We start from the raw sequence: 25,001 nt of genomic DNA, 5'->3' as shown, positions 1-25,001 counted from the left end.
GGATGGCTCAGTTGGTAGAGCATGTGACTCTTGATCTCCGGGTTGTGAGTTCGAGCCCCACATCGGGTATAGAGCTCGCTAAGGGAAAAAAAAAGTCTTACTAATTCATCCTTGATAGTTCAGTTAATTTAATGATGCCCCTATATAATTCTGAAAATTAAAAAAAATAACCCAGCCCTGATTAATGACAGCTGCAGTGTGAATATGCTGCTGATTGCTTTGGAATAGTCTCTTGAGCATTGCATGCCTCGCACCACGTGACTTGCTTCTCCCTCCACATTTGTCTACAGAATGTGGGCTCAGAAGTCAGATTGCCTGGGTTCCAATCCTGGCTCCACCAGTTATTATTGGGTAGGTGAGCATCTCAAAGCCTTAGCCTCCTCATCTGCCAAAAAAAAAGGCGGGGGGGACAATAAAAAAAAACTGGGATCAATGAGGGCTGTTGTGAGGATCACGGGATAGCTTACGGGAAGCACTTAGCATAGTGCTTGCTGGGTCTATGGCAGGTGGTCTCAAAGCCTTAACCGTTGGTATTGTTATGCATAAGCTAAGTCCCTGTAGCCTGATGGCATTTGGCTTTTCCTTAGGTCATCAAAAAGGTAAAGGCACAAAAGTTCCCGCTAGGAAATGGCATGATAGCGCTAGCTTGTGTTAGCGATCCAGATCTGCTAGGCTGTTACTGGTGTGTTTCAGGTTTAAAATCCAGGGGAAATCATTATTACCATTTTCTTGTGGCGTTCACAGCGTGAGGCTTATTATCTCAACCCCTCACAAAATGCACTTTTCTTCCAAAAGTCCCTTACTTAAATAGCTCTAATATTAGAAATTTCAAACACTGGGCAGGTTTGTAGAGAAAAATTTGAGGGGCAAGTGAGTCTTTGATCAATTTGGAGATTGTACCATTCAGCAGCTGCCTGGCTCCCATAGATGGACTGGGTCTGACCTTCCTGAAACTGTAGAAAGCATCCTACTGTGTGCTTCCATCGTGGGGGGAGGGGAGAGGGAGGGCTCTTGCTTTGGGGCATTGTTAGCTCTGGAGTCTGTGTGGCAATGCGCACAGCTACTAGTCTCATGAGAGGGGTACGATGATCTGGGAGAGGGAGATATTTCTCCCTTAGATGCACTGAAGGGCCCGGTGAGCCACTCTGTAGTAATATCTTCTTTGCGTTTCTAAAAATTAACTGGAACATACCTGGATAATCTTGGTACTCTAAATTCTCTTTACTCTCACTGGATGGTGCTCTTTGGTTTTTATGACTGTTGGATAGGCTAATTGGTTTTGCTTTTAATGTACTTGAAAGTGATTTTTTGTTAGTCTCCATTCCAGTTTTAATCCCTTTCCTCTTTTGCAGCTGAATTTGTGATCAGTCTTGCTGAGAAAAATACCACCTTTGATACTTTTAAGGCATCTCTGGTAAAAAATGGTGCCGAATTCACGGTACGTGTACCCGGAGACCCCTCTTTTGTTTTAATGTCACTACTGAAATTTTGATAGGATTTCACATAGGATTTTGATGGAGAGAGGAGATAATTTGTGCGTACCAATCCAAGAAACCATTAAGTGTGTAATGTTTTCATGCCACTAAGCAATGGTGATATAACCGTATTTCCTGTGATACCTTTCTAGGAAAATGGGGCAGGATTTCCATCATTAAGTCTTTATGAGTGTTTATATTCTTGTTTTATGAATCCGAAGTTAAAGACAAAAGAGTCTAGGTTTTGGAAGTAATTCTGAACAGTGGAAAATAAAAATGGTTGAATGGAACGAAATTACTTTTCCCCCCCAAAGAATCCTAAATATCAGCTTTCTCTGAAGCTGTTTTGCTAGGTTCATGCCCATCAAATTGATACCCTGTGCTGCTTTTGTTCTAGTTAGTTCCGTTCAGGAATACAACCACCTTTTCTTAGTGTTTCTTTCTTTCTTTTTTTTTTTTTAAGATGTTTTCATTTTAGAGTGAGAGAGAGCGCATGCGTGCGTGGGGGGGGGGGGGGGAGCGTGGAGCCCGACATGGGGCTCAGTCTCATGACCTTGAGATCACGACCTGAGCCAAAACCAAGAGGCAGATGCTTAACTGACAGTGCCACCCAGGTGCCCCTAAAACTAGTGTTTTCGGGCACGAATTCAGGGGCTGACAATTTTTGTTCTGTTCCTTTGAAAGGATTCCCTTATTAGTAACTTGCTGCGGCTCATACAGACCATGCGGCCTCCAGCAAAGCCTTCTACTAGCAAAGGTGAGTAGAGCGCTCCGCTGCGCTTAGCCCCCAGAGCCGTGTAGAGTGTGAGCGTCCTGTACGTCGTGTTCTTTCCCTTGCAGGAGCTCCCGAGCCAAGTACACAGTCTAGGAACATTTTCCAAATGACTTAAAATTAAACCCATAAGACATAACTACCCAAATGAATTCTGATGTATCCCCCACCCCAGCACACACCCTACCACATGCCCAGATTGTTTGTTGAGGGTTTTGTCATCAGTGTTATTTTTAGAAAATTGAATCATGTTTATAGTAATGTATATGAGTAGTAGGTAGAAAAATGCTATGTCCAATTTTTTAGTTTGATGCAAATCTGTTATTGGGGTTCTTTGTTAAAAATGTTAAATATATCTTTTTCTTTTCTTTTTTTTTTTTTTAACCCCTTTATGCTCTTTGATGAAACAAGATCCAATTGTTAAACCCAAAACTGGGAAAGAAAAGCTGAAGGAACTCTTCCCAGTCCTTTGCCAACCGGACAACCCTTCTGTTCGGGTACTGATTCCATTTTGAGAATGTCTACCATAACTGGGTGTTTCCCCCATCCCTGTCCTTTTTCTTTGTCTCATTAGTTCCTAGTTTGAAGTTTGTGTTCGTTGTAATAATATTTTTCAAATTGAAAATGTTGGATCCTTCCCTGAGTACGCATTATGCATAGAATAGTGTTACAGTTCGGAGAATGGTGTTTGAGGGAAATGGGATTGAGAATTGTGGGGAGCAGTGATTAGGGATATGAAATAAGTATGAACTAGCTTAAGGTTCTAGAACAGATACCTGATATGTGAAATTAGATTTTTTTAAAATCTATTACATGTTAGAAGTGTTTTTATTTTTATTTGTTATTTAAATATTTTATTTATTTATTTGAGAGGGAGAGAGAGCCCGAGAGTGCATAAGCAGGGGGAGGGGCAGAGGGAGAGGAAGAAGCAGACTTCCTGCTGAGCAGGGAGCCTGATGTGATTTGGGGCTTGATCCCAGGACCCTGAGATCATGACCTGAGCGAAGGCAGATGCTTAACCGACTGAGCCACCCGGGCGCCCTTAACATCTATGTTCTGTTTATAATCATCACTCGGATGCTTTCACGGGAGGGGTGGTAGCTAATTGCCCTCCGTAGGCTTGCATGAAGGACAAAGGAAATTTGTCAGATGTAGCCGTGACTTCCAAGAGCCTTTGCTCATTCCTTCTGCCTCTCTCTCAAATTGTGCTGGAAATCTCCAGCTTCTGCTTCCTTCACGTAAAGTGGTCTGTGATGTAGGGCCTGTCAGGTCTGCAGATGGACCTGGAATGCAGATTCTCACATGATTTTCTCCCCCTGTCCTCCTAACTTTGCCGGCCGCTGTCGTCACAGACCATGCTGGATGAGGATGATGTGAAAGTCGCTGTGGATGTCCTAAAGGAACTGGAGGCCTTAATGCCCAGTGCAGCGGGCCAGGAGAAGCAGAGAGATGCTGAGCACCGGTTTGTCCATAGTGTCTTAGCCCTTGGAGGTTGAGGGTACTGTGATAGTAGAATTTTGTGGACCTGCTAAGCAAAATTTTGGGCAAGTTTATAGGATCTAGACTGGCCACGTACCACATTGTTAGATCTACTTCATTGCTCCCTGCAAAGAGTATTTACACGGCAAATGCTAAGTTGTTCATAAGATAGAAATCTGGGTTGAAGGAGGCGGAATATGTTTGTGACCTCATCCTTCATTGGCCTGCAGGGGCGTCCCAGAGAAACTATAATTCAGTTCAACGCTTAGTAGGCCCTTGCCATGTGTGTGGCACTGTGCTGGGTGTTGGGGATGCGGACATGAAATTGGGCCGGTTTCTTTTTCAAACAGGTGTTTGTTGATTTGTTAGGGACAAGACAAAGAAGAAGAAGCGGAGCCGGAGCCGCGACCGGGACCGAGAACGTGACCGAGACCGAGACCGTGATAGAGACCACAAGAGGAGACACCGGTCCCGCTCCCGGTCACGTTCCAGGACCCGGGAAAGGAATAAAGGGAAGTCCAGGTATCGGTCCAGGAGCAGAAGTCAGAGTCCCCCCAAAGACAGGAAGGACCGGGACAAGTATGGGGAAAGGACTCTGGACAGATGGCGGGATAAGCATGTGGACCGCCCGCCCCCGGAAGAGCCTGCCATCGGAGACATTTACAATGGCAAAGTTACCAGCATCATGCAGTTTGGATGCTTTGTGCAGCTGGAGGGATTAAGGTAATGGCTGGTGTTCTTCTTCCACACCTGTGATGAGCAGAATTTCTCTTATCCCTGGGGATTTTCACATTCTAAAAAGTTACGGTTAATGCCACTTTAATCAAATCAACTGTATCAGGTTGTTAGAATTTGACCTTTTTTCTTTTTTGAAGATTTTATTTATTTGAGAGATAGTGCGTGGGGGTGGGGGGAGTAGCAGAGGGAGAGGGACAAGGAGACTGCACGCTCAGTGTGGAACCCAGTGCGGGGCTCGATCTCACAACCCTGAGATCACAGCCTGAGCTGAAATGAAGGGTCAGACACTTAACTGACTGAGCCACCCATGTGCCCCACTGTTTTATTTTTTGACCCCCTTTTTGGTACTTTCAAGTTTTTGAGTTTAAGACCATTTCCTTTTGTTCCAACAAGGGTGGAAATTGGTTGGGGAAAATGTATTTTAGGCATGCTCCAGATGTGTGTGACTTTCCCTTAGGAAGCGGTGGGAAGGCCTGGTGCACATCTCTGAGCTCCGGCGAGAAGGCCGTGTGGCCAATGTGGCTGATGTGGTGAGCAAAGGCCAGAGGGTGAAGGTCAAAGTACTGTCCTTCACTGGGACCAAGACCAGTCTGAGCATGAAGGTAGGTGAGATACCCCGTGTCCTCATCCGATGGCCAAGGAAACAAGAGGACAAAGAATGAGTTAGTCCCCTTTTTTTGTATATGCTTTAGGATGTGGATCAAGAGACTGGAGAAGATCTAAACCCCAACCGGCGACGAAATCTCGTTGGGGAGACCAATGAGGAGACCTCCATGAGGAATCCAGACAGACCCACTCACCTCTCCCTCGTCAGCGCCCCTGAAGTAGAGGACGATTCACTGGAGCGCAAGCGCCTTACCCGCATCTCTGACCCGGAGAAGTGGGAGATCAAACAGGTCGGAGCCATTTGCCTTTATGATCAGAGTCATTCTGCAGGCCGTAGTAGTTAGGGCGGGCCCTGGAGCTCAGTGGCCTGGGTTGACTTCTGGCCGCTGACTAGCTGTGTGATCTGGAGCCAAGCTACTCGACTTCCTGGTGCCTCAGTGCCCTCATCTGTGAAACAGGGCCAGTGGTGGCACTGTGGGGATCAAATTAATCCGTAGGAGTGGAGCGCTTAGGCTAGTGCCTGCCTGTGGGAAGTGCTGTGTAAACATTCGTTCTTGTTCTCACCACTTGTCCGTGCACGTCAGAGCCACGGGGTGCCAGGCACTGAGTAGATGCTAGGGCTGTAGAGACGAACGTGTCATGGTTCCTTACCCTTGAGGAACTCAGAGTCCACTGGAGGAGACAGATGGAAACACGATTGTCGAAGTTGGGTGTTACGTAACCGGGAATGTGCCCAGTGCTGGGGAAAGCAGGGAAGGAGCAGGTAACACTTCCCGGAGGACAGACCCTTGAGCTTTTAGGCACCAGGTTGTGCCCCCTAGGGATGGGATAGATGATGTTTGAGGCCCCGCAGTCCCGGGTCGGAAGAGGAAAAAAACTTGCGTTTCCTGTGTGGGACCTCTGCATTAACGCCTACAAAGGAAGGGTTTCAGTCCCTGCCGGTGACAGGTGCTGCGCTCTGTCCTTTCACTAGATGATTGCTGCCAATGTCCTTTCCAAAGAAGAGTTTCCGGACTTCGACGAAGAGACTGGCATTCTCCCTAAAGTGGACGATGAAGAAGGTAACTAGCCACTCGGCTCGAGCAGGGTCACGCGTCCGGAAGACAGTGGGCAAGGAGGGCAGTTGGATAGGGTGGTTTAGATGTAGTGTAAGCTACATCTGCCTCTGAGTAGTGACTTAGCTCCTTTGTTCCTGAGGTCTCACCACTCATTATCCCTGAGAACGGGGGTTCCTCCAGGATGGAAGCAGAAAGTGCATTTTTCTGACAGACATATATTGTTGTACTTTTTGGTTATGATATATTTTTTTTAAGATTTATTTTAGAGGGAGCGAGAGCGTGTGTGGGGGATGGGCAGAGGGAGGGGGAGAGAGAGAATCACAGGCAGGCTCCCTGCGAGCACGAAGCCCAACTCGGGACTCAGTCTCGTGACCCTGAGATCATGACTTGGGCCAAAACCAAGAGTTGGACACTTAACCAACTGAGCGACCCAGGCAACCCTGTGATACGTGTTCAGAATCTAAAAAGTTGTAATTGTATTTTGGATAGTAAATTTCATCTGATAGTCTTAGTAATTGTTCTGAAAACCATGGGTCCAATTAGATTACCTCTGACTTGCCATGGAAAGAAATTTTAACTCAGCCTATTAACAGTTTTTAAAAATTGTGAAATCCCAGGACATAAAATTGATGTAAGTAATAAATGAACACTAGGTACCTACTGCCCAGGTTACAGAGAATTTTACCTGCACCTTTGAAACCCTTACCTGTCCCGCTCCGATTACATCCTCTTCTTTCCTCCTCTGGGTAACCACCATCCTAAATTTTGTGTTATTTCCCTTTTTTTTTTTTAGCATTTTCCTCTCTATAAATCTGTTCCTACCTACTACCTTATTTAGTTGGTTTTTGAACTTAATTCCTTTTTTTTAAATCGTTCTTTTGATCTTTATCAATGATGATTTTTTTTTTAAAGATTTTATTTTTTTGACAGAGATAGAGACAGCCAGCGAGAGAGGGAACACAAGCAGGGGGAGTGGGAGAGGAAGAAGCAGGCTCCCAGCGGAGGAGCCCGATGTGGGGCTCGATCCCATAACGCCGGGATCACGCCCTGAGCCGAAGGCAGACGCTTAACTGCTGTGCCACCCAGGCGCCCCTATCAATGATGATTTTTTATAGTTGTATTTCGTATTCACTGCTGTCGTGTTTTCTGTATGTAAATTTACCATAATTTATCCATTTTACTTTTGTTGGGCATATGGGCTGTTTCTGTGTTTTCGTTTTTGTTTTTTTTTTAAAGATTTTATTTATTTTGAGGGTGGCTGGGTGGTTCACTTGGTTAAGCATCTGCCTTTGGCTCAGGTCATGATCCTGGGATCGAGTCCTACATTGGGCTCCCTGCTCAGCAGGGAGTCTGCTTCTCCCTCTGCCCCCCCCACCCCCTGCTCCTGCTCGTGCTCTCTTTTGCTCTCTCTCTCAAAAATAAAATCTTTAAAAGAAAATGTATTTCAATATTTTATTTATTTTGAAAGAGAGAATGTGAGTGTGGAGAGGGAGAATTTCAAGCAGACTCCATGCTGAGCACAGAGCCCAACGCTGGGCTCGGTCTCACGACCCTGAGATCATGACCTAAGCCGAAATCAAGAGTTGGATACTTAATCAACTGAGCCACCAGGTGCCTCTGTTTTCTTGTTTTTTGTTTACTTTTATGAATAATACTATTATGAAATTTTTTAAAGACTTTATTTTATTTTTTGAAGATTTTATTTATTTTGCGAGAGAGCGTGAGAGAGAGAGAGCGAGCACGAGCACAGGGGAGAGGCAGAGGGAGAGGGAGAAGCAAACTCCCTGCTGAGCAGGGAGCCCGATGCGGGACTCGGTCCCAGAACCCTGGGATCACGACCTAAGCTGAAGGCAGACGCTTAACCAACTGAGCCACCCAGGCGCCCTTAAGATTTTATTTTTAAGTAATCTGTACACTCCACGTGGAGCTTGAACTCACAGCCCCAAGATTAAGAGTCTTATGCTCTAACAGCTGAACCAACGAGCCCCCCCCCCCCCCGCCTTTACACTTCTGTCATAAGTGTGGGCTCCTTTGCTCTGCATCCTGGCCAACATTTGGTATTGTCCAGGTGTTCAACTTAATTTTTTGCTAGTCTGTTGTGGGTGAAGTTACTCCATAATGGAGTTGGATGGCAAATACCTTAGTGCCGTTTAGAATGTTAGACCAGGGGCGCCTGGGTGGCACAGCGGTTGAGCATCTGCCTTCGGCTCAGGGCGTGATCCCGGCGATCTGGGATCGAGCCCCACATCAGGCTCTTCTGCTATGAGCCTGCTTCTTCCTCTCCCACTCCCCCTGCTTGTGTTCCCTCTCTCGCTGGCTGTCTCTATCTCTGTCGAATAAATAAATAAAATCTTTAAAAAAAAAAAAAAAAGAATGTTAGACCACATTTTTCCACAGGCTTAACTTCTTTGGAAAGTAGCTCCTCTGATCAGTCTTGGGCCAGAGCATAAATGGCAGAAGTATCTGGAGGGCAGAGGAGACAGTCCTCTCTATTGAATTGCTGTCTTTTTGACCTTGGGAGCTATCTTTGATAAAGATCGCCTGTATCCATGGAAATCATTTGTTTTGGTGAAAATGATTGGTTATTTCTCTCTTGTGTTTTTGCTCATTCATCTTTTAGATGAAGATCTTGAGATCGAACTGGTTGAGGAAGAGCCTCCGTTCCTGAGAGGCCACACCAAGCAAAGCATGGACATGAGCCCTATTAAAATCGTCAAGGTGAGAAGTGCTGGGGCTCTAACCTGTGTGTGGCGGGTGGATTTCTTTTCTTAAAGTAACTGTTGAGTTAGTTTCTCGGAGCCGGCTATTACATCTGTGGAAGCAGAACTGAGGCTAGAAGAAAGTATTGACTGTTGGTCAGGATCTAGAATATTTTTGTTTTAAAGAGTGATTGACTTGGCTTTGTTACTTTTGTCTTTTCAAGGCCTTTGCCTTGAAAGAGTCCAAGGCAGTTTTGAAGGGCTCACTTGGGGCTGGCCCTCAGTTGAAAGCTGTAGCACTGGGTGCTGTGGATAGCAGGGCTGTGAAGAGAAGAATTCATGGAAAGTTATGATACATTTTTAGGTTTGGACAAGGGTATGTTAAAGGTCTTCCAGCCCAGCCTTCCATACAGTGCTTGTAGTTCACTCATGTACCCTTCTGCAGCATTCCTCCCCTTTGGTTTTCTGTGTATTTGACCTGGTTGGTGACAGGGAATTCATCATCCCTTAAAGAGACCCATTCCATCTTCAGAGGGATCTGATCATTAGCTCTTTTTTAGGCAGAGCTGAAATCTCTCTTACCGAGACAGCCATGTTGGTCTTAATTTTAGTTCTTGGGACCATACAGAAGAAGTCTTACCCCTTTCTTGTGTGTCCCATCTCTCTTGGGGTTCTCATCTTCAAGCCAAACAGTCCCAGTTCCTCCAGTGTAGTCTGGTACATTGAGATGAACGTCTTTCCAGGTGGGTCTCATTTCTTAGATTCAAGGGGCTTAACCTCTGCATTTTAGTTCCTGGACATTTAATGCATGCTGAGGTCTCATTCTGATGCTGCTTGTCCTCTGTTGCACTAGAACCCGGATGGTTCCCTCTCCCAAGCAGCAATGATGCAGAGTGCCTTAGCCAAAGAAAGGCGGGAACTCAAGCAGGCCCAGCGGGAAGCGGAGATGGATTCTATTCCCATGGGGCTCAACAAACACTGGGTTGATCCTCTGCCTGATGGTAAGACCCTGGGAGGGGCGCGGGGACTGTTCAAAAACAACTGAGCCTTCAGTGGGTTAAGCGTCCGACTCTTGAGCTCAGCCCCATGTTGGACATAGAGTTTACTTAAAAAAAAAAATTAAGTATTTTATTTTATTTTTATTTTTATTTTTATTTTGTTTTAAAGATTTTATTTATTTGACAGAGACAGCGAGAGAGGGAACACAAGCAGGGGGAGTGGGAGAGGGAGAAGCAGGCTCCCTGCCGAGCCGGGAGTCCGATGCGGGGCTTGATCCCGGGACCTGGGTCCATGACCTGAGCTGAAGGCAGACGCTTAACGACTGAGCCACCCAGGCGCCCCTAAAGTATTTTATTTTTAAGCAATCTCCACAGCCAACGTGGGGCTTGAACTCACAACCCCAAGATCAAGAGTTGCACACTGTACTGACTGAGCCAGCCGGGTGTCCCCAGAATTTTTTATGCTAAAGATAATACAGCTTTGAAGCTCCTTTTTTCACATAATTCTTTGTGTAGTCAGTGTTCAGAACTGCCAGATACAGTCATAACAAGTGCTTAGTAATTTGTGTGAGGCAACTGGGGAGCTTGAGGCACGCTGTGAAGTAAGTAGACATGATCCCTGCTCTTACGAGGCTTACGGTTTAGTGGGGAAAATGAAGGTTAATCACACGTAGTTACCAGCTAACTAACTACATCACGACCGGAGCTGTGTGAGGAAGTACAGGTAACGTGGGTCACTTCCCTGAGAAAGTTGAGACCTGAAGGATAAATAGGGTTTTGTCCGTCAGAGGGGATGAGGTGGGCCTTGGGGCGTGTGTCCCAGGCTGAGGAGTGGCCTGGCCTGGGGCTGTGAGCTGGAAAGCAGGCCTGTGCGGCTGGACTCGAGTGGTGGGCCGAGTGGTGGGGATGAGGTGGGGCAGCCAGGACTCAGGAATTGGGGCTCAATCCTAGACTCCGCTGTCAGGGGCTGCCAGGGTCTAAACAGGGGAGGGGCATGATCAGAGTTGCATTTCTAAAGGATTGTTGAGAGTGCCCCACAGATGGATCGATGGGGCGAGTGTAGACACTGAGCTGACCTAGGAGGCTTTTCTTTTTTCTTTTTTTTTTTTTAAATGATTTTTTATTATGTTAGTCACCATACAGTACATCCCCGGTTTCCGATGTAAGGCTCGATGTTTCATTAGTTGTGTATAACACCCAGTGCACCATGCACTACATGCCCCTAGGAGGCTTTTCTAACAGAGGAGAGAGCATGGTGCCTTGAACACAGAGGTAGCAGACAGGAGGGATCAACTGGGGAAATGGGATTTGTTGAATGTTGGGGGCGGGGGCGCTGAGCTAGCTTGAGGATAATACTAAGTCGCCTGTTTTTCTTTGCAGCGGAAGGCAGGCAGATTGCTGCCAATATGAGGGGTATTGGGATGATGCCCAATGACATCCCTGAGTGGAAGAAGCATGCCTTTGGGGGCAACAAAGCTTCTTACGGGAAAAAGACGCAGATGTCAATCATTGAGCAGAGAGAGAGCCTGCCCATCTACAAGCTGAAGGAGCAGCTGGTCCAGGTGAGAAGCCCCTTTACGATGTATTGGTGTGGGAGCAGCGGTGTTTTCTAAAAGAAGGATGACGTGTTTGAGTTGAAATTAGCTGGACGGGTATGTGTACATTTGAAGTGGCTTTTCCAGAGAGAATAGGAAAAAAACAGAACACATCCAAGTACTTATAAAAATGTATATGTTAGTCTATATAGTTTTTTGGGTTTATTTATGTAATCTCTACACCAGTGTGGGGCTTGAACTCATGATCAAGAGTCGCATGTTCCGGGGCGCCTGGGTGGCTCAGTCGTTAAGCGTCTGCCTTCGGCTCAGGGCGTGATCCCAGAGTCTTGGGATCGAGCCCCGCCTCCGGCTCCTTGCTCAGCTGGGAGCCTGCTTCTTCCTCTCCCGCTCCCCCTGGTTGTGTTCCCTCTCTCGCTGGCTGTCTCCCTCTGTCAAGTAAATAAATAAAATCTTTAAAAAAAAAAAAAAAAAGTCGCATGTTCCACCGACTGAGCCAGCCAGACACCCCTATGTTTTTTTTTTTTTTCCAATGAGAAAATAAACCTGTTTGAACGAGGGGCCCATGGAGCCGTTCCGAGTGGGCAGGGGTGTTGTGTGGCGTGGAACTGCGTCTCCGGCCAGTGAGAGAGGTTGGGGATGCTTGACCAGGGATCCCATATGGGCAACACTTTGCTTCGGGTACTATTTTCCATTTTTTGGAGATCAGGTTTGAAGACCAGCAAGTTTTCCCTAGGCAGCCGAGTTTACTAGTTCCTAGTGAATCCTTTCTGTGTTATCTCAAACATACGCAAGCAAGTACAAGTACACGTGTACCTGTGTGCATAAACGGTGTATGTTTCTTGTCTACTGTATGTTTGTAGATGGCAGCATATCATGCATATGTTCTGCATCTTGCTTTTCCCCCTTAATGACATAGCTCGGAAAATCTTCCTTTTTTTTTTTTTTTTTTTTTTTTGGGTGCTTTTTTGTGTGGCTGTGCTTTGGCTTATTTAACTAGTCCTGTATTAATAGACGTATAGGTTGATGGCAGTCCTTTGCTGTTATAAACAGTGTAGAAATAAGATGACTTCTGGGGTAAGGTATTGGAGATTTGGCAGTGACAAAGAGCCGGGAGCCTGTTTCGGGGCTTGATCCCAGGACCCCAGGATCATGACCTGAGCCGAAGGCAGATGCTTGACCGACTAAGCCGAGACACCCAGGAACACTTTATATACCTTTTTTCTTTACTGTTGAATTTTTAACCATGTGCATGTGGTACGTAAAAAAATATATATATATGTAAAATCAGGGATATCTGGGTGGTAGTTTATGCTTTTAGCATCAACCTTTAGGTTCTTATGAATTGAAGAAAACCAATAAAATTTTAAAAAATAGAGTTGAGTCTGTTAAAAATGAATACCCATAAAGTTTGAGGTTTTTAATTTAAGCTATGCATGCAGTTCAAATAAGAAAGAGCATTGCCCATAGAAAATCACCATTAATATTTTTTTCTATGCACGATTCAAAGTAACTTGGACTCTGGTTGTAATCCTACCATATGTATATTGTTGTATCCCCTTTTTGTTCTTTAGTGTTAGAATGTAAGCATTAATTATTTTCCTGCAGAGTAACGTGTCGGAAATTTTAATGATTATGTTTATATTCTCTTGCTTTCAGGCTGTCCATGACAACCAAATCCTGATTGTTATTGGAGAGACAGGATCTGGGAAGACCACGCAGATCACCCAGTACCTGGCGGAGGCAGGCTACACGTCCCGGGGCAAGATAGGATGTACCCAGCCCAGAAGAGTAGCAGCCATGTCCGTGGCCAAAAGAGTGTCGGAGGAGTTTGGTTGTTGCTTGGGCCAAGAGGTAAGTGGGTAGTGAAGCTGTTCTGGAAACGCCTAAAGAGAGTGTAAAGCCCAGATCTCTCTCTGTAGAATGGGAATGGTACTTCAGGTTTCTCCGAGGGGGAGAGGGTGCTCATTGTCGTCATTAATCCGTTCAGGGTCAAGTCCAAGGCAGATTTTACTATGAGGAAATCACTGCACACCTTGGTCAAATTCTTACCTGTTAAGATTACAGGCAACAGTGTGACCGGGCCAAAGTCTTGCCTGCTGGTTGCAGAAAGGAAAGGGTTCGTGTCTGAGGTTTTCAGCTTCGCTTCTGCTTTAGGTGGGCTACACCATTCGCTTTGAGGACTGCACCAGCCCGGAGACAGTGATCAAGTACATGACAGACGGGATGTTGCTCCGAGAGTGCCTGATTGACCCCGACCTCACACAGTACGCGATCATCATGTTGGACGAGGCGCACGAGAGAACCATTCACACCGACGTGCTCTTTGGATTGCTGAAGAAGGTAGCGAGGTGCCCTTTGGTGCCCCTTCCACCTGTTGGGGACTGAGTCGTGGGAATTGGATTCGAGTCCCTGTGCCTTTGTGCCCTAGTCCTTCTTCACCGCACTGCGTTTCCCTCTAGACGGTTCAGAAGCGGCAGGACATGAAGCTGATCGTCACCTCCGCCACGCTGGACGCAGTGAAGTTTTCGCAGTACTTCTACGAAGCGCCCATCTTCACCATCCCAGGTCGGACATACCCGGTGGAAATACTGTACACGAAGGAACCCGAGACAGATTATCTGGACGCCAGCTTGATCACCGTCATGCAGATCCATTTAACAGAACCGCCAGGTGGGAGGAAAGGGCATCTTCCCGTCTTAGGGCAAAAGTCCTAACGTGGGTCACTTTTCTCTCATCTTTAAAAAAATGCCTTGTAAATATCAGTCTCTCTGTGAGCCTAAGTCTTGCATGTTTGAAGTGGTGGTAGAGATGCAAATAATGGTGCACAGGGTTTAAGTGCATCTGTTTAAACATAGACACACACGTGCACACACACGCATGCACGTGCGCTCACACATATTGACCCAAATTTTTAAAAATCAAAAAAAAAAATTAAAAACAAGGACACACTCAAAAGGAAAAACCAGAATAAACCCGGACAGATGAAAACCACTTGATTTAGTAGAGGTCGGAATAGGAGTGTGTCTTCCATCCTTCGGCGTTCTTTTCATGTCCCTGTGGTCTTGTATGGAGCACGCACCCAGGAAGTCCACGTTCTCTTCTTAGGTGATATCCTGGTCTTCCTGACTGGTCAGGAGGAGATCGATACCGCTTGCGAGATCCTCTATGAAAGAATGAAATCCCTGGGACCGGATGTTCCAGAGCTGATCATCCTGCCGGTATACTCTGCTCTTCCCAGTGAGATGCAGACCCGAATCTTCGACCCGGCTCCGCCTGGCAGCAGGAAGGTAACTGGGCAGAGGTGGAGCTCCCGTGCGCTCTGGACCCACGCGGTGCGTGCACCTGCCGCTGACGGGGGTTGCCTGAGGTGCACGCCAGCTTTGTTTTCTTATGTCTTAGAAAACAGTCCAACCAGTTTGTTAAGGAATACAGATCTTGTATGTGGCCCCAGCTCCTCGTCCTCTCCTACATCCGACAGATACTTTGTGAGCGTCTGTCAGGCTTCGGAGCACACACTAGGGCTGCGGTGTGAGGCCAGGCCTGTCTCTGCCGTGGGGCACCCACCAGTAGACATGCCCTGAGCACATGCTGTGAAAGAGCTGCTGGGGCTGTGGATACCCCGAGGGGGAGCCCCTCGCCCAGAATTCTTAGAGGAAGTCAGGATCTAAGCTCGTCCTGAAGAGCATGTGGCTGTTCCTCTAGGCAAGCAGGGTGGGAGGACAAGCATTCTGAGAGCACAGCCTGTGATAGCCTAGGGACAGGAGAGTGTGGCCGTCCCCGGGGGCTGTGTCCTTCTAGCCGCTGGAACTAACCGTGGGGATGTGCAAATGAGACAGCGGGAGAGGAGACAGATGGGTTTTTGTTTTGTTTTTTTTTTTAAGATTATTTATTTGTTTGACAGAGACAGCCAGCGAGAGAGGGAACACAAGCAGGGGGAGTGGGAGAGGAAGAAGCAGGCTCCCAGAGGAGCAAGGAGCCTGATGCGGGGCTCGATCCCAGAACGGTGGGATCACACCCTGAGCCGAAGGCAGATGATTAATGACTGAGCCACCCAGGTGCCCCCAGATGGGTTTTTTTTAGATGACAGCCTTACAGAGACACAATTTACATACCATACAATTCATCCCTTTAAAACATACAATCCAGTGGCTTTTGGTATATTCAGAGTCGTTTGACTGTTAATTGCCATTATTGGTGGTAATTAATCATAACCATTAATCACTAGAGTTAATTTTAGAATAATTTCATGACCTCCAAACGAAACCCTGTACCTCTTAACAGTCACCCCCCATTCACCCCTCTGCTCAGTCCCTGGAAACCACTCATCTACTTTTTGTATTTCTGGATTTGCTTATTCTGAACAGTTTATATGAATGGAGTCATATAATACGTGGTCCTTGTTGACCGGTTTCTTTCACGCAGCACGTTTCCAGGTTTCATCCACGTTGTAGCGTGTATCAGTACTTCGTTTTTTTTTTTACTGCCACACGATCTTCTACCGTAGAATGAGAGTCTACCTCCAGAATGTGGCTGTCCCGCATTTCGTTTTTCCATTCACCATTTGACGGATATTCAGGTCGTTTCCACAGGTTAGCTATTAGGAATAATGCCGCTATGAGCGTTTGTTTGCAAGTTTCTGTGCAGGCATATGTTTTCATTTCTCTTGAGTGCATACCTTGGAATGGAAGACAGATGCATTCAAATAACACTGAAGAGTTAGAATGGACGAGACAGAACGGGTGCCTGGAGGTGCAGGGGAGAAGGGCAGGGAGAAGTCAGGAGTGACTCGCAGTTTTCTGGCTTGAACAGTTGGATGGAAGAGGGTGCCGAGGAGGGAAACACGGAGAAGGAACAGGTTTGAGGTGGGGAAGACGGCGATTCCTCTTCTGTTCTGTTCCTGGTGATCGGACTTCTTTTTAAGAGGGTTCTGCAGCTCTGTGGCAGGTGGAAGCCTTTCAGGGCCAGGGAGATGCTGGCACGACTCGGGATGTTCTGGTGCTTCCTTGCAATGATTTTTCCAAGCAATTGTGTTTTATTAGCTGAACCTCTGGGTGGAAGAACAGTGGCAGTGCCAAGCCGAGACCAATAATCTTCTAGATCACACAGACTGCTGCATACACACAAACCGTGAAATTCCTCTGCTGCCTCGTTCATTTTATGATCAGGAAAAAAAAAAATCTCTCGTTCCACGTACACAAACAGCTCATTTTGTAGTCCAGATGTCCCCGTGGGGGAAGAAAAATCTCATTTTGCGCCGGCACATGTGATGCCAGGAAATCTCTGCTTTCCCAGGGTGCAAGAAAATTAAAATTGTAGTAATCAACACTGGATCTAGAAAATGAGATATGTAGCCATTTGCACCAAATGAAATTGGCTTTGATTGGCCTTTGCTTTTTCCTGTTTGCTTCTCCTCTCAGGTAGCAGCCCGTTCCCAACTTGACCTTTAAGATGAGGGCACCTCCCCTTCCACTCATTTGAGGCCGAACAGACGAAGTGCTGTCGAATCCCCTAGAGAGGCTGAGAATGGCACACTCCTTCGGGAATATGTCTGAGGTCAGAGGTCCTGATTCAGAGCTCCGGGCGGAGCCTGGGCGGCTCAATCCAGTGGTGTCCTTTTTGTCTGCAGGTTGTGATTGCCACCAACATCGCAGAGACCTCGCTGACTATTGATGGCATCTACTATGTGGTGGACCCTGGGTTTGTGAAGCAAAAAGTTTACAATTCCAAGACTGGCATCGATCAGCTCGTGGTCACTCCGATTTCTCAGGTATGGCAGCTTCTACCCACAGCTATCCTGAAAATCCTTGTTAGGGCTTCTAAATTTTTTGTGGTTTTATATTTTGAACTTTATTGGTTTTTTTTTTTTTTTAAGATTTTATTTATTTATGTGACAGAGAGACAGCCAGCGAGAGAGGGAACACAGCAGGGGGAGTGGGAGAGGAAGAAGCAGGCTCCCAGTGGAGGAGCCTGATGTGGGACTCAATCCCGGAACACCAGGATCACGCCCTGAGCCAAAGGCAGATGCTTAACGACTGCGCTACCCAGGCGCCCCTATTGGTTTTTTTTTTTTAAGATTTTTTTTAAAGATTTAATTTATTTGAGAGAGCGCACGTGCATTTACGTGCACAAGCAGGGGGGTGGGGCAGAGGAAGAGGGAGAGGGAGAAGCAAACTCCCTGCTGGGCAGGGAGCCCAATGTGGGGCTCGATCCCAGGATCCTGGGATCATGACCTGTGCTGAAGTTAGACCCTTAACAGACTGAGCCACCCAGGCGCCCCTGAACTTTATTGTTTTCAAAGAGGAACCTTTAAGGGGTGCCTGGGTGGCTCAGTCAGTTAAGCGTCTGCCTTCGGCTCGGGTCATGATCTCGGGGTCCTGGGATTGAGCCCCGCGTCAGGCTCTCTGCTCATCAGGGAGTCTGCTTCTTCCTCTCCTCTGTACACTCACACTCTCACCCTTGCTCTCTCACTGTCTCTCAAATAAATAAATAAGATCTTAAAAATAAAAAAAGAGGAACCTTTAAGATACTGGGTGCTTTTGTGAGATAAGGAAGATTTTGTGTGGTTTGTGTTCAATCTTTAGGATAGTGTTTCAACATTAAAAAGCCTCCTCAAACTTAAAATGTTTAAATTCTAGCACCTTAGATTATAAAACTATATAAGGACATATATTTATTTTAAAGATTTATTTGCGAGAGAGAGCACGAGATGGGGGAGGGTCAGAGGAAGAAGCAGGGTCCCCACTGAGCAGGGAGCCTGATGCGGGGCTTGATCCCAGGTCTCTGGGATCATGACCTGAGCCAAAGGCAGATGCTTAACCGACTGAGCCACCCCAGCACCCATATGGACATATTTTTAAAAATACTGTACTTAACCACAGACATCTGAGATAGTAATATTTCATGAGATGTTAATGTGTTTCTTTGGTAATTGTGGAATAATTTCCTGCCCAAATTATGTTTAAAAATGAATAACGTGATCAGCCTTTTTGAGGGCATTTTGGCTACAAGGCATCCAACATTTCAGAGTTCATCTTTTGAATGTAATGGTTCCACTTGCAGGAATTAATCTGAAAGTTTACTAAGCACACGTCTGAAAGTAAGGGGAAAGGGTGTTCACCGAAGCATTATTTATATGAAGGGAAACCTGGGAAAATGCTAAATGAACTCCAAAAGGGAAGTCGTTTAATAAAATATGGTTTATCCACGCCATAGAGTGTTGCGTGGCGTTAACATGGTTGTTCGCATCTATAGTTAATGACATAAGCATATAATTATGATCTATTATTTGAAAAAAGTGAATGGGACCATAGCACCTAGAATCCAAGTTTTGTTTAAAAATAAATGGTGCGCGCGCATGCGCCCGAGACGGCGTGCAGTGGGCATGGTAGCTGGGGGTTTTGTCGATGGAGCTGCCGGTTTCTGTGCTGAGGGGTGAAGTGCATTTTTTTCCCCGTGTGCTTCTACGTATTATTTTCATGTTTTATAAGAGGGATGCGTGACTTTCGTAATCCATAGAAATCAGAAGGCTGTCGTCCTTTCGAACCTCCAGTGGCGCTAGCTACCGCGTGCAGAGTGCTTACTAAGTGCCGGCCCGCGGTACTTGCACATACATGAACTCATTGCGCTCCCGCACCCACCCTCGGTGGTAGATGTGTCTTTACCCTCATTTCACAGATGAGGAGGAGGCACAGAGGGGTTAAGTGACTTGCCCAAGGTCACACAGCTGGTGGAGCTAGGATTTGAACCGGGGCGGTCTGGCCCCTGCGTGTATGTTTTGTACCATTCCTCGGGATGGTGCGTGCAACTCGCAGTGATTGAGAAATTAGCTGCACTTGTCCTCTCTGATTTGGAGAGAGACATCTGTAGAACGCCGTGGAGTCTGCCACTGTGCGATTGCTGCCTGCCTTTGTGCGCTTAGTGATTTTTCATACGCTGTCCTTTGGTTTGGGGCTGGAATAGGTATTTGTAAAGTCCTGATACTACTTGTAAGACAGATGGTTTTGTCAGCAAATGGCCCTCTTCCGATTGCCATTCACTGTTTCCTAGCAACCTATGGCTAAACTACATATATTTTTTAAATATAAAATTAGCGCCCCTCAGGGTGCCTGGCTGGCTCAGTTGGAAGAGCATGGGACTCATGATCTCAGGGTTGTGAGTTCGAGCCCCACACTGGGTGCAGAGATTACTTAAATAAATAATTTTAAAAAACACACACTTTAAAAATCAGCGGCCCCCTCCCCTCAGTAGTGCAGAGAAGTATTACATTATTTTGGGGAAAGAGGAAAAAAAATGTTAAATTGCTTGTAATCCTGCTGCCACCACTGTCATCATTTTGATGCTTTTCCTGCCGCCCATCTTTTTTTGTTTGTTTGTTTCTTTTTTTTTTTAAGATTTTATTTATTTATTCGACAGAGACAGAGACAGCCAGCGAGAGAGGGAACACAAGCAGGGGGAGTGGGAGAGGAAGAAGCAGGCTCACAGCAGAAGAGCCCGATGTGGGACTCGATCCCATAACGCCGGGATCACGCCCTGAGCCGAAGGCAGACGCTTAACCGCTGAGCCACCCAGGCGCCCCTGCTTGTTTCTTTCTTGTTTGCAAGTCTAGTCGTCTACTAAGTATGCAGTTTTGTGTATTTTTTTGTTTAAACGTTTAATTTTCTTGATTATTAAGGTAAAATAATGTTCCACATCAGATCTGTGATCAAAGTCGATGGAACCGATCTGCAAGCCTACCGTCAGAGCCGCAGTTTGGGGGCATTTTGTCCTAGTTTTTCCTTTTGGTAGTTTTTTGTTCCGTTTACAAATTTAGTATTGTTCTGTAACTTGCTCTTCTCCCTTTGTGCGCGAACATTTCCTTCTGTTATTGAGAGTCCCAAACCTGATTTGGGAGGGGCGCCCGGGTGGCTCAGTCGGGTAAGCATCCAACTCCTGGTCTCTGGTCAGGTCTTGATCTCAGGGTCATGAGTTCAGTCCCTGTGTCAGGCTCCATGCTGGGCCATGAAGTAAGTGGAGCTCATAATTCTTTTGTAAGTGGAGCCTACTTACACACACACGCACACACACACACACGCACGCACACGCGCGCACACACACGCGCACACGCACGCACAAGCTGCCGAGTCATCACTGGTGTGATTAACATAACATTTCTTTAGTTCACTTACATTTTTGGTCACGACAGTGGAGGTGGTATTTTTCATACTGTGTTACGCTTTTTCTTTTATATTGTGTCACAGTATTTTGAATGTGCATTTCTATGATCTTTATAATATTTCTTCCATTCACGTTGCTAATATTTGCCTCCTTTGAACAAACTTTCCTGAAATGCTGAGTTTTAGAGAGGGGATGATAAGAGCTTTGATAGTCTTGGAAATGGTCCTAAAGGAAGTGAAATAAACCCCATTTCAGGTTTTGCCAGCTGCTCAGTGCCCCCCTTTTAGTAGATTTCCTGGGTAAAGCTGTTGAACGATGTTTAACAGATATGTTACTTTTATATGCCCACCCCTCTAGGCTCAGGCAAAACAACGAGCTGGCAGAGCCGGCAGAACAGGCCCAGGAAAGTGTTACAGGCTGTACACCGAACGTGCCTACCGAGATGAAATGCTGACCACCAACGTGCCGGAAATCCAGAGGACCAACCTAGCGAGCACAGTGCTCTCGCTCAAGGTAGAAATCACTGTCTTGTTAGAATGGGCTGGTGGAACAGTCCAGTCGTATGTCCATAGTAAATGAGCGTCTGTTTTATGAACCTTGTTAAATACTGCAGTAACCTCGTGGAGCCAATCCCTTTGAATGGAATGCAAATGGCTGTGATAACAGCATCTCCACTGCGGGTCTGGGGCTAAGTTGGCATGTCTGCTGCGAGCACACGTTTTTTTCTTACCATAATAACCAGCAGGATATTTGGTTATAAAAGATTTTATTTGGTAGCATTTTCTAAAAGGATATTAGAAAAATCTCATTAGTGCCAAACCATGGACAGGCACACTTCCTTCAACCCCAGTCCGGCCCTCTTCTTCTAGAATGGAAGCGAAACTCCCAATCCAAGAACTTTGCAAGGGAACTATCAGTACAGGTTTCTGTACTGACTGACCCTCTGGGGGCTGGGTTTTCATTCTGAATCATTGCTCTTCCTCTCTCGGTCCCCAGTGAGGACCCTTATTCTCTTTGGCAGGGGGAGCTGCATGAATAATTTCCCAGCTGATGGCATCTGCACCCCCTGACACTGATGCTGCCCTGGGGCCCTGGCACTCTACTGGTGCAGAGTGCTCTGTTGTAATTTATTATTCATTCGCCGTAAGAGAGGCTAAACCAGAGCTTCAGACAAAAAAAACCCCTGCTCTAGTCTCTGGAGTGAGAACAGAGAGGCATCTGTGGCTCAGACTTCGGCTCCGAGCTCTGTGTCCTTGGCAAATTTATCTGCTCAGCCCTCTGTTCTATATTCTCCTTTCCAGAAGTGGGCTATTAATAGTATCTATTGTGAAAATAAATGAGATAACACAGGTAAAGGCCCTTGGCACAGTGCTTGCTGATTGCTAACATAATTCCTTGTAGTGATTATTCATACAATAAGCATTTATTGGGCACCTGCTGTGTTTATGGTCACAGTCAGTTTAGGGGAAAGGAACAGAAGGCTTAGGTCCTACCACATCCCCCTTATACACACTTGGATAGTGCACCACTCGTCTGTTTCTTTGATTCATCACATTAGCCAACAAACACATGAAATGCCTACTCTTCGCCCGGCACGCAGATCTCACTGTGTTACTGCAGTTTCGTGTCCGTGTGTCTCCCCATTGTGAACTCTATGAGAGCTGGGGCCATATCTTAGTCATCTTCATATCCCTGCCGCCTGACATGAGGCACTGCCTCGATGCAAAGTAGAAATTACGTATGTAAGAGACAGGACAAGCTGGTGTGTTGTCCTTTTTTAAAAATTTTGTTACAATACGCAACATAGTACCCTTGTAACCTTTTAAAGATCTACAGTTCAGTGGCATTAAGTACTTCCCCAGGTATGCAGCCATCACCACCATCCATTTCTGGAACTTTGTCATCATTCCAAACAAACTCTGTCCCTTTTGCATTGAACCATCCCTCCTCCCCTCCTCCAGCCCCTGGTGACCATTAGTCCACTTTCTGGTCTCTGGAGCTTAATTTCCATGTAAATGGAATCATGCAGTATTTGTCCTTTTGTGTCTGGCCTCTTTTGCACTGCCTCTTGTTTTCATGGTTCATTGTGTCGTAGCGTGTGTTGGAATTTCATTCCTTTTTGAGGGTGAATAATACGTTGTATACACACAGTGTTTTGTCTGTCCCTGCCTCTGTTGGTGCATATTTGGGTGGTTTCTGCCTTTTGGCTATTGTGAATAATGCTGCTGTGAAACCTAGTGTACAAGTATCTACTTGTGTCCCTCCTTTCAGTTCTTTGGGGCATATCTAGAAGTGGAATTGCTGGATCCTACGGTGATCGTATGGTTAACTTACTGAGAGATCACCGGTTTACATTGCCGCTGGCAACACGTGAGGGTCCCTATTTCTCCATATCCTTGCCAACCCTGGTTCTGCTCTTTTCCTCATTGGAGCCGTCCTCGTGGGTGTGAAGGGGCATCTCGTGCTTTTCATTTGCATTTCCCTAATTACCAGTTCTGTGGAGCATATTTTCATGTGCTTTTTGGCTATTTTTATAATCTCTTTGGAGAAATGTCTCTTCCAAGTCTGATGCCCATTTTTATTTACTTGTATTTATTTGTTTTTTTAAAGATTTATTTATTTAAGTGATCTCCACACCCAACGTGGGGCTTGAACTCACAACCTCGAGATGAAGAGTCGTAAGCTCTTCTGACTGAGCCCGCCAGGCGCGCCCCCCCTTTGCCCATATTTAAATTGTGATCGTTTTGGTGTCGAGTTATATTTACATTTACTCTGAAGGAGCAGTTTTTAAAGTTTTCTGAGAAAGTATATGCTTTCCACTAGTCTGAGGGTTTTGTGTGGCCCAGCCCTGGAGGTGACCGCTAAGCTTGCTGATGACTTCCTACTTGTGACAGAAGAAACAAGAAAGAAGTGGACAAGGACTGTCCCTCCCCGTTAATGCTGGCAGAGCTGACCCTCCCATCACACACTTTCTTCCCTTCTCTTCTAGGCCATGGGCATCAATGACCTGCTGTCCTTTGACTTCATGGACGCCCCTCCAATGGAAACCTTGATCACGGCCATGGAGCAGCTGTACACGCTGGGGGCCTTGGACGACGAGGGCCTGCTCACTCGCCTGGGCCGCAGGGTAGGAACCAGACTGAACTTCCGGTGCTTTCGGGGAGGGCCCTGGCCAGCCTTCCGTACTCTTTGTTCTGTGCAAAATCAAACTCTGAGGCCCTGGGTAAGCTTTGAGTAGAATTTTAGATGCCTGTTTTTAAACTGGATGTTCCACCATCACTTAAAATTATTTCTTTACAGAAAAAGGAATTCTGTGTACAGTCAGTTTTACTTCAGGATACATGATTGAGTCTAGGCTTAATTTTAAAAGAGGTCTGCAAAATTCCCATCTACCCCAACAGTAGTTATGTTCTCAGTCACATACATTTTGTTGAGGTTTATTTGGGAAATTAAAAAACAACATTCTTCGGATAGAGACCGGCAGTTCATATCGTCATGCTCGGGTAAAGGTTCTGGGTGTGTTACCCCCTCAGACCCTCAGTGTCGCATGGCTCTTCCGCGGGGCAGCAACTGCAGTCTCCACTTCTCCCTCTAGATGGCAGAATTCCCTCTGGAGCCCATGCTGTGCAAAATGCTGATCATGTCCGTGCATCTGGGCTGCAGCGAGGAGATGCTAACCATCGTGTCCATGCTGTCGGTGCAGAACGTCTTCTACAGGCCCAAGGTAGGGAGAGCAGGCTCACGTTCAGGTGCAGGGCGTGGCGACGGTGGGTAACATCAGCCTGTTGTCACCGCAGTGCTTCACGTAGACACTCGGCAGGGCCAGGTAGGCCTCTCTGGAGCTGCTGAGTGCTCACATAGTAGCCGTTGGACAGAAAATGATCCTCCGTCCCACCTCTTGGCAGGATAAACAAGCCCTCGCAGACCAGAAGAAAGCCAAGTTCCACCAGACCGAAGGGGACCACCTCACCCTGCTGGCCGTGTACAACTCCTGGAAGAACAACAAGTTCTCCAACCCGTGGTGCTACGAGAACTTTATCCAGGCTCGCTCTCTGCGCCGGGCCCAGGATATTCGCAAGCAGATGTTGGGCATAATGGACAGGTGACGTCTGGTGGCTTGCCCCGTGTTTGAGTGGAGCCTGCTTGACTATCCGGTCTGTTCGTCTGTCTCTCTGTGCACCTGATGAGAAGTTACAGGCTCTTCACATTCGCCTTTTCCTCCAGCTTTTCCATCTTTGTTGTGCCCCACCCCCCCACCGCCCAGGCAGGGGGCAACTGAGAATCATTTCAGAAAGTTCCTAAGCAGTTTACTTCTTAGTAATTGAAGAATGCTTTGCTTATAAGTATCTGGAACATTATAGGCTCAATCGAATAAAATCTCTGGCTCTTCCTGCATCCATCCTGCCCGCTGTAGAGCTGCCCCTGTGGTACACTTAGGGCTGGAAGAGGGGAACCCAAGACTCTGGG

At 46.5% G+C, this 25,001-nt stretch overlaps 1 protein-coding gene and 1 non-coding gene across 2 annotated transcripts in view; both read left to right on the top strand.

Moving 5' to 3' along the window:
• The window catches only part of DHX8 (DEAH-box helicase 8), a 31,008-nt gene that overhangs the window by 3,783 nt on the left and 2,224 nt on the right, over positions 1–25,001 (top strand). Inside the window, exons 2-21 of the mRNA XM_008693517.2 lie at positions 1,353–1,438; positions 2,160–2,232; positions 2,659–2,744; positions 3,600–3,709; positions 4,096–4,449; positions 4,922–5,066; positions 5,157–5,360; positions 6,044–6,131; positions 8,749–8,846; positions 9,681–9,828; positions 11,206–11,387; positions 13,038–13,232; positions 13,536–13,721; positions 13,841–14,051; positions 14,487–14,668; positions 17,008–17,148; positions 20,892–21,047; positions 23,524–23,661; positions 24,130–24,258; positions 24,440–24,636. Of these exons, the coding sequence (XP_008691739.2) occupies positions 1,353–1,438; positions 2,160–2,232; positions 2,659–2,744; positions 3,600–3,709; positions 4,096–4,449; positions 4,922–5,066; positions 5,157–5,360; positions 6,044–6,131; positions 8,749–8,846; positions 9,681–9,828; positions 11,206–11,387; positions 13,038–13,232; positions 13,536–13,721; positions 13,841–14,051; positions 14,487–14,668; positions 17,008–17,148; positions 20,892–21,047; positions 23,524–23,661; positions 24,130–24,258; positions 24,440–24,636 (3,109 nt within the window). The remainder of the gene's footprint in view (positions 1–1,352; positions 1,439–2,159; positions 2,233–2,658; positions 2,745–3,599; positions 3,710–4,095; positions 4,450–4,921; positions 5,067–5,156; positions 5,361–6,043; positions 6,132–8,748; positions 8,847–9,680; positions 9,829–11,205; positions 11,388–13,037; positions 13,233–13,535; positions 13,722–13,840; positions 14,052–14,486; positions 14,669–17,007; positions 17,149–20,891; positions 21,048–23,523; positions 23,662–24,129; positions 24,259–24,439; positions 24,637–25,001) is intronic.
• Positions 19,485–19,557, top strand: TRNAM-CAU. Its single transcript has one exon. It is a non-coding gene; the product is annotated as a tRNA-Met (tRNA).

Source organism: Ursus maritimus, unplaced genomic scaffold (assembly GCF_017311325.1).
Source record: "Ursus maritimus isolate PB19 unplaced genomic scaffold, ASM1731132v1 scaffold_24, whole genome shotgun sequence".
Classification (NCBI taxonomy): Eukaryota; Metazoa; Chordata; class Mammalia; order Carnivora; family Ursidae; genus Ursus; species Ursus maritimus.
This window is presented reverse-complemented; position numbering and strand designations above follow the sequence as displayed.